This window comes from Apis dorsata, unplaced genomic scaffold (assembly GCF_000469605.1).
Source record: "Apis dorsata unplaced genomic scaffold, Apis dorsata 1.3 scaffold_156, whole genome shotgun sequence".
Classification (NCBI taxonomy): domain Eukaryota; kingdom Metazoa; phylum Arthropoda; class Insecta; order Hymenoptera; family Apidae; genus Apis; species Apis dorsata.
The window spans coordinates 593,883-602,610 of record NW_006263446.1 but is presented as its reverse complement, the minus strand read 5'-3'; the positions used below and the strand labels follow the sequence as shown (position 1 = coordinate 602,610).

General features: G+C 33.6%; 1 protein-coding gene and 2 long non-coding RNA genes across 5 annotated transcripts in view; 2 read left to right on the top strand and 1 right to left on the bottom strand.

The window, feature by feature from the left end:
- LOC116185302 overlaps positions 1-494 on the top strand; it is a 1,157-nt gene extending 663 nt beyond the window's left edge. Inside the window, exon 2 of the long non-coding RNA XR_004150119.1 lies at positions 243-494. This is a non-coding gene — a long non-coding RNA (uncharacterized LOC116185302). The remainder of the gene's footprint in view (positions 1-242) is intronic.
- The window catches only part of LOC102680844, a 36,579-nt gene that overhangs the window by 18,777 nt on the left and 9,074 nt on the right, over positions 1-8,728 (bottom strand). For all 3 annotated transcript variants that reach the window (XM_031509456.1, XM_006613544.2, XM_031509457.1), the window contains one exon: positions 4,221-4,457. In XM_031509456.1, coding sequence (XP_031365316.1) covers positions 4,221-4,457 — 237 coding nt within the window. The remainder of the gene's footprint in view (positions 1-4,220; positions 4,458-8,728) is intronic.
- On the top strand, positions 1,427-1,907 carry LOC116185305. Its single transcript, XR_004150122.1, has 2 exons — positions 1,427-1,633; positions 1,742-1,907. It is a non-coding gene; the product is annotated as an uncharacterized LOC116185305 (long non-coding RNA).

The following is an 8,728-nucleotide window of genomic DNA, read 5'->3' as shown; positions in this document are numbered from 1 at the left end:
ATATATATGTATATATATATATATATATATATATATATATATATATATATGTGTGTGTGTGTGTGTGTGTATGTATCCTTTCAAGAAATTTTAAATCGTTTCTTGCATTATAATTCGCTTAATTTGCAAGATATAAAATGATCAAATATCATTTATAATTTTATATTCGTGAAAAAAGTTACATTAAAAAAAAATGATCTCGCATTTAATGGCAAAATGCTAACTGCGTTTTACATTCGTAGAAAGTATCGAACGAGTTCATCATCGTGCCAGTCATAAATACCACCGAGTTTACGATCTCTCCGAGAAGAAAAGAATTTGCAAAAGCACAAACGGTGTTTAACTCTCATCGCGGAGCTTTGAAGACGATGATTAGAACCTTTACGGATGGAAAAATCGAAAGAAAACAAGTGAAAGTTGGCGTAAAAATTACGCGGTGCGCACTTTGCGGATGCAAAAAAAAAAAAAAAAAAAGAAGAAGAACGCGATTTTACTCGATAACTAGAAACAAGATCATCGATTCATTCGCTTCGTTGGAGTGCAATTTTCCAGGAACGATTATACATACATTTCGGATTTATTTTATTAAGTTGATCGAAATAAAGGTATTCACTTTTTCTTTTTTTTCCCCTTTCTAAAAATTATTTATAATTAATTAATCTTTTTAAGGATTCTTTAAATAAGCAATAAAAATCAAGGATTGAATTAAAAATCAATGAAAGTGGCTCAAGGAAATTTTTCATTTTATCTTTACACCACTATTAAACTATTGACTACTGAACATATAGTAGAAGAAACACCTTGAAATTTTTTGATCTCTTGATGAAACTTGGAAATCATTGACCATATCACAGTATGGAACAGTATCTTTTTTCCTCCATTCTTTTATTTACACTCGATAATTAAAATTACGGTAAATAAACGCGATTACGTCGATCCAGGTAGCAGTGAACGGCGTACAAGTTTACCTTCGAAAAGTCAAGTTCACGCATAAGTGCGTAAGTGGCAATCCGCTGTCGAGGCTGGCAGAAAATTACGAGAAAACGCTTACTGACACTGCGAAATCTCTGTCTGCTTGTTTATTTATGAAATCAGTCCATGTCAAATTATAATATGGTATAATAGTAACCGATCCCGAGCAAATATATGTATATTTGAGAAAAGAGGAAAATTGCACATGTGATTTGTTCGTTGCACAAATTGGAATGATAATAACAGTTGTTTAATACTGTTATGTTGTAAAATTATGTAAAATATTCTTAACCAGTTGATGAATGCATTTTTTGTTAAGTTGTATGTAAGTAGAACAATTTAAGCAATATTTTGTATAATTTTGTATTTACGTTTATCTTATTTATTTATTTTTATATTTATATTTATTTATTTATTTTATCCATTCCAAAAGAAAATCAATCGAAACTTTCGGATTAAACGAAGTTGAAAGATCGAAAAGATCTTCATGCTCCAATTTTTATGAACATCGTTGAGTGATTAAGCTTTAAATATCGCTTCATTGGCTGTTCAGGTCTGTTGGTTGAAGTCAAAGTGGTACGGTTTCCCTCGAGCAATCGAAACATCTTCTCGAAATTACTTAGAAAACTTGGGAAGTATCAATTAAAATATTCACAATTCAGTAAATTTTCCAACCGATGTGTCAAAAGTTTTGGATCTTCAAGAGGATTGCAAAGTATTTTTCGAAGGATTGTTATTATTTTTAATTAATTTAATTTCTTTTTTGCAGGAATTTGTTCATCCTTTAAAATTTCCCTCTACTTTTTCATTGGGAAAGAGTTCTAATATATTGCAATATTAAGGTAAAAAAAAAATTGAAAAACATTAATTTTTTTCTAATTTCCCTTATTTTATACGGAGATTGAAGCGTCGTAAATCATTCGAATATTAGTAAATAACAACTCGAAAAACACTGAAAAGAATTTTTACTGTACTTCAAATAAGGAAATGTCCATTAGTAAAACGATAAAATTCAATGTCATTATTATGCCATCGAATAAATATAAAATTTAATATTATTCCTCAAAATAAAAAAATAATTTTAATAATAATTCTAATAAGAATATTCATACACGGATCCTCATCGATCACGAATCAACCCAATATAATATACTCAACAGATACCAATAGATAGCTCATCAACGATCATTCAATAATATCTTAAATAATATCTTTTATCCAGTCAAAGATCACTGCACGATAGAACGGTAAAAGGATTGATGGGATCCTGGATTCGAAGCTACTTTCCAACAGGCATACTTTATATGCTTCATCGATTGAACTCAAACTTTACTTACATATACCACATATATCTTTTAGTTTATCATTTATGCTGATCGAATGGAAATTTGTATCGATTAAAGTGTACTTTGGAATTCTTTTTCATCTTATCGGTAAGTAAAAAAAGGGAAAAAAAAAAGATAAGAATTAACTGTTCTTTAATATTAGACACAAGATCGGTATTGGAATGTGCGTGTAATTTTTTCAGCTACAAAAATACTTTGAATAAGGTGGAGGGCAAACGTTGCGATCGTTCCACCGTGTCGGAATCACGTAGTTCTAATTCGACGCCATGACGACCCAGTTCTCGGATATTTTATGCCGTTTCTTTGGATTGTCGGTTACATCTCGTATCTCGTATGATTTGAATAAATATCCTTCACGTTTGATACGTGATAAAAATTATAAAAGCAGGTATTCGAACTTGGATTTATTATTATAAATAATTTTTTGTATCGTTTATGAAATTTTCTTAAATCGTTTGGATAATATTTAATATTTTTTTTTTCTTTTTAAGTTTCATTCATAGCTATTATTTTTGTTGTTATTGGACAAGACGAATTCACTTCGTCACAGATGATAACTGTTCGTGCAATAAAGTTCCATTAGATTAAAAGCGGTTGTTTTCTTTTAGAAAAATCTCTCTTAAATAACAAGGTAAAAAGAATCTTAAGCGATCATTAAGCGAGAAAATTAAAGTGATTGATTTTACTTTAGAAGAAGAAAAGAAAAAAAGAAAATACCTTAAATGTCATCGTTTTTGTTTTCTTTTTTTACTTTATTCATTTTCTTCCATTCTATTTTGCAATCATCGATTAAACAACTCTAAAATAAAATTTTAATCGTGACCGCTTGTTTGCTTTATCACGAATCACTTTACAGTCAAAAAATTTATATAATAATAAATAAATGTATGTACGGAGCGAAGGGTTGATCTCGAGAGATCGGAATGTTGAAGGAGGAAATAAATTCGAGGTGGGCCAGGAAGGACAGAACCTATGCGAGGAATGCGCGCCAGGTTGAGAAGGCCGCGGGCGTTGTTAGGAGGTAACAGGTTCAGACTTAACGGTGCAAAGCCCCCACTATCTTTGCCATTTCTTTTACTGTCTCCTCGGTCAAGGACACCCTGAATCAGGTCACTTGCCTCCCGAAATTTTGTACAGACGATTCGTACAACGCATATTCTCCTTGTGGAATTTCTTTTTCATTGAAAAAAACAAAAAAAAATTTTTTTCAAAAAGTATTAAACCGATTTTCTCAAAAGTATAACGCAACATTTGTAAATTTTGTTTGTTAAAAAATTCTAATTCTATCGTTTCTAATCTATTTAATTTGATTTTTAAATTTCAGAATTATCATTATTCTTGAAAGTAATTTAATTATTGTTTAATGTTAACAGTAAAATCTAATCTTATGGTTTGAATTTTTTTTTTTGCTTGAGAATTATTATTATGCTGCGAATGTATTCTATGCATCATAAATATCAATTCGTTATTTGATAAAATACTTAACAACAGGCGTGACCGGAAGTACGTATACAAGTTTCCTCGGAACGTGAAACTTTCTCTTAAGCCTACATCCGCAAACGTATTTGTCCTCCGATTACATACCAACACCTTTTCCAACAATTCTTTTGTCAGCACAATCTATCCACCTCGTGTCTTTTACATACAATATTCCTTTCTCATTTTCATTCTTCAATCTTCCGATACAACCTATTCATCTTCGAACGTGAGAAATTATAATACAAAAGAATATACACAAAAATCAAAAGATAAAAATTAAACGATATTTATTCTACTATTTAATATTGCTTCATCAAAATACTTGATAAATTAGCAATTAAAATTCACTTTATAAATTTTGTATTCACTTTCTATTTTGTATTCGAAAATTTCTTTGAAAAAATTTTATAATTAAAAACTTACCACAAAATGGCACTCCTTCCGGTGTCCAAGAGCCATCGACTTGGCATTGTCTTCGCGCTGGGCCGAGGAGCTCGAAGCCTCGTTCGCAGGAATATGTAGCCACGGTGCCCTCGAGCAGCACCGTGTCCTTTAGAAGGGCATCCTCCTCATCTATAACATCCTCGGCACTTGCACCCGTGAACCGGACGCTACTATGCGCTGGGGCCCCAGGGTAACCGCATCCGGCACCGTTGCAACCTGTAAACCGACAGAGACATCATCATTATCGAGTAACCGGTACCATTTATCAAGCTTTAACGCGCTAAACATCGGCATAACAACTAATAATAATAATGATCGTGTAGTTAGACAGTTTCAATCGTGTTCGAGCCCCGATCGATAATGTAGAATTATAAGAAAACCACGTTCTTGTTTAATTTTTATAAATGTGCTTGTAAACGATGATACTTCGATATATCGCTTCGATAATTATAGTAAACGTTGTTTATCCGCAGTTCGAAGTGATAAACGAGATTCTATTGCATGATCAATCGTTTAATTATGGTCGTAGAAAGACATAAGAAGACACAAGAAACTATATAATTGATTGAATAGCTTAAAATATTGGATCATTAAACAATGAATGGCTTGGATCGTTTCCGAACTAACCTTAGCTAATTCATGCTGCTGCTGACATATTTCAAAAATGATTTCTCTACTTTACTCGTTAATACTCGAAAAAAGAAGTCATTATATCGTATTATACGGAAAAAAACTAAAATAAAAGAAACTCTTATACGTTATATAAAAACATAATGAAAATCGACAAAACAAGCGAGCAGTGTCTTCGATCGATCGTTGATTCTAATTGCGTAAAGCGAACGGAAAGAGGGAAAACGCAAGGGGGGAAAAAGACTGAATCGGTGAGCTGGATGTCTATTCGTGTTCACGAAGGCGACGAGGCTGGCCATTGAAATCATCGAGTTGAAAACTCCAACGCTCGATGAGGCAACGTCCCGGTTTACAATGACTTTAATGCAGCTCGTGCGTGATGACGTGAGTTGCATGTCCTACCTGAGGCCAACGGCAACAACATTGTGAGCCACGGTGCATACCACGTACACCGATTACCAACCGAGCAATAAAACGTTGCATTATTCGTATAATTAGTCACGAAAGATCGAAGAATTGCATTATTTTTTAGAAAATGTTTCGAGATAAAGTTGGTATTTATTTTATAAATGAATATAAAAAAGAAATACATATAAAGGTATAAAATACACAATCTGAATATAAAATTTACTTGTGAAATCTGAAATTTGATTATTATTCAAACAAACATTAAAAATAACATAAAATCATACCGAATATAGAAATTGAATGATGAAAGATTCTTATCCAATTTTAATTATGAAATAAGAAATAGAAATTATATTAAGAATTTTTATAGAAATTAACGAAATAAATAATCAAAAAGTAGAAGAATAATATTCACTGTAATTCAATTTTTACATCTTTTCGTTCCCAATGATAATTCAAGCTTCATTTATTTAAAAAAAAAAAACAACTTTTTCCAAGTTTTTCTCACCTTCTGATTTTTATTACCAACAAAATAACTTCTAACTTCGTCCCACTCTACCCTACCAACAACCAGTACGAAACTATTTCGAGCGAGATTCTATCACGAGGGCATCACGAGCCGTTAAATCAATAATCTTTGGTAACTAGCTGCTCGCTGGTGGGTGTAGATAAGCAGAAGAAAACGCCACGGACCCGTGACGGAAACGATAATGCAAGCAGCTCACATCCTGCGGCTTTCGCGCAATCACCTAGGAAGTCATCGACTGTGCCGATGTTCTACGTATTTGCACGCTCGCCGAAGGAAGGAAGGGGAGGGCGAAGAAAACCTCGCGAAATTTCACCTCGTCCGACGTGTTTGCGTAACGCGACGATTTTTCCTCCCTCTCCTCTTCCTTCCATCATTTTTTGTCGTCCATCGCCGTTCTGGTCACTGAATCGAGAAGATCCAAAGCGTTTGCTTTCCAACGTCGACTTGCATTCCAAACACGGGGATTCCACGCGGAAATCGGAATCGATTTCTGCTCTCTTCAGAGATCCAGAGAGACGAATTAACGGAGTCGGATGTATTTATTAACTCAATTTAAACGCGCGATGGAATGGAATGGAATGGAATGGAATATATTTAGGTGAATGGAAAGTGGAGTGAATTAGACTTTAGAATTTCACTGGCTTCTTTTCTTGCCTTGAAATGTATTTTATACGCTCGAAAGAGATTAAATATTTGCATACGTTAATCTTTCGTATCTTTCGATCCGAATTAACGATATTCGTAATTACCTTTCGATCTCGAAAAATTTGCAAAAATTCCGAGATATCCAGAATCTGAATTGAAATAATCCTACTTTAGAATTAAAATTTCCAATTTTGAATTCTATTCGCTCTTAAAAATTTCTCGAAGAATTCATATTCGATGAGAGAACGTTGAAAGAAATAACTCTATTACAAAATCTGTAAATCGTGGTGGAGAGATTAGATTAGAAGGAAAGTGGTCTGAAATAGAATAGTATCGGTATTTAGGTTTATTGCAGGATGTCGATTATCGAAGGCGGAAAAGAAAAATGAGAGAAGATGAGATTTATACAGATAACGGCTTCTGCCAACTCCCGAGTAACAACGTGTTAACTGTAAAAGTGTTAACTCGACGAATTCATTTAGGAGACAATAGAGGAATGGCACGTGCGCGGCTACAATACCTTGAAACACATATTCGAGAAGATAACGGAAGCGGTTGCGAAATGAATTCCTTTCCAGGATTTAAGAAAGGAAATTTCGTTCGGGAGGCGAAAAAAGAATCAAAAATTTTTAAAAATTTTATTCTTCGATCATTCGATCGATATCAAATCGAGATCAAATTTTCCATTTTCCTCGCAAAGGAACTAAAATTGATATCTCGTTCGATGACTCTAAGAGGTTAAGTACACAAGATTTTCATTGGAATAATTATAGTCGACGTCGGAAAGTTTATCTAAACGGCACTCCTTAACAATCTTGGTAAACGGTTTCGACTGTACACAGAGAAATGACGACTAACGTAACGGTTCGTTGTACGCGATTTACATATTTATCACCAACCTTTGTCTTCCTGCCCCTGTCGCAGGGGAAGAGTTATCGAAAAACTTATCCATTCCTCGACGACTTTTGCCAAACGTTCGAACACGAGTCGAGCAAACAAAAAAAAGAAAGAAAGAAGAAGAAGAAGAAGACAAAAGTGAAACCATAACTGGAAATCTAGAATCGACCACTGATGCAATCGATGTTTGCCAATACGGGCGATGTTATAGCCGTGTAAGCAATGATGTCAGCCGACGTAAGCTTTTCTCGAAATTATCGATCGAGCCTTGTTTTATTACGCTCGAGATGATTAATCGAACGAGATTACGTGTAATACGAAGATATCTTGAAACGAAATTTTTAATACATTATTATTAATATATATTTAATAAAACTAAATTTCTATTAAAGATATATAAAAATGTCATTATTGCATTAATTAAAAGGTTCGATACTTCCGTTTTTCGAATAACAAAAGTCGATGTACGAGGAATAAACTTCTTTTTTTTGTTCTGCCCCGATTTACGGCTTAACAATTACGATGATCGACCTACATCGAGCGGATGCAACGAAGCATCGGAGGAGGAGGAGGAGGAGGAGAAGGAAGAGTGGAAACTTTTGCGGAAAACGAGATGTTGCTCGATAATCTTCGGCAAGCATAGGCCAGACCTTTGTGGAAGGAGGCCGTTCGCTCGCTGGTGAGCACGATGGAAAAAAAATAAAACACCGTGGAAAGAGATAAAATGAGAGATAAATCTTCTCTTTCTTCTTAAAAAAAATTTCCTTCGAAAATTAGTAACTCGATCGATCTTTGTCGAATCGAGTTTTGAAATCTTAGAATTTCAAGATGGTTTAAATTATTTCGTGAATAATTAATTGTATCCCAAGAAACAATCGATCATCCTATTATTCAAAAATAGTGAAGAATCCGAGTATTCTGAGATAAAACTTAGATTTTTACGCTGCTCAAATAAAAATATTGGCACAGTTGTTGAAAAGTTGTTCGCTTAAGATAATTACGAGTCGGAAATGGAAACGGAAATCGTTTCACGAGGGCAAAGAATCTCGATTATAAACTCGTTCGAAGAGATGGCGGCCCGATGAAAGTTGGCACAATTATGCGCGAAGGAATATCTGTTCCCAAATACTAGTGATAAGATTTAGAGGAGAAATAATTTATCCCTTCATCCTCGTTCCACAACACTTCTTTGAACATTTTTAATCCCGATAACGATCGTATTTAGAAACCAGTTTTGACTTTGATTCAACCTCACGTTTCTTTCTCACGTTCAATTTCCAATCCTTCGTTTAAAATCCTCTCTTTCAACAGATTTCAAAGAGATATTATAACTGTATCGTATAATATTTTTAAAATTATAAAATAATTATAAAATATT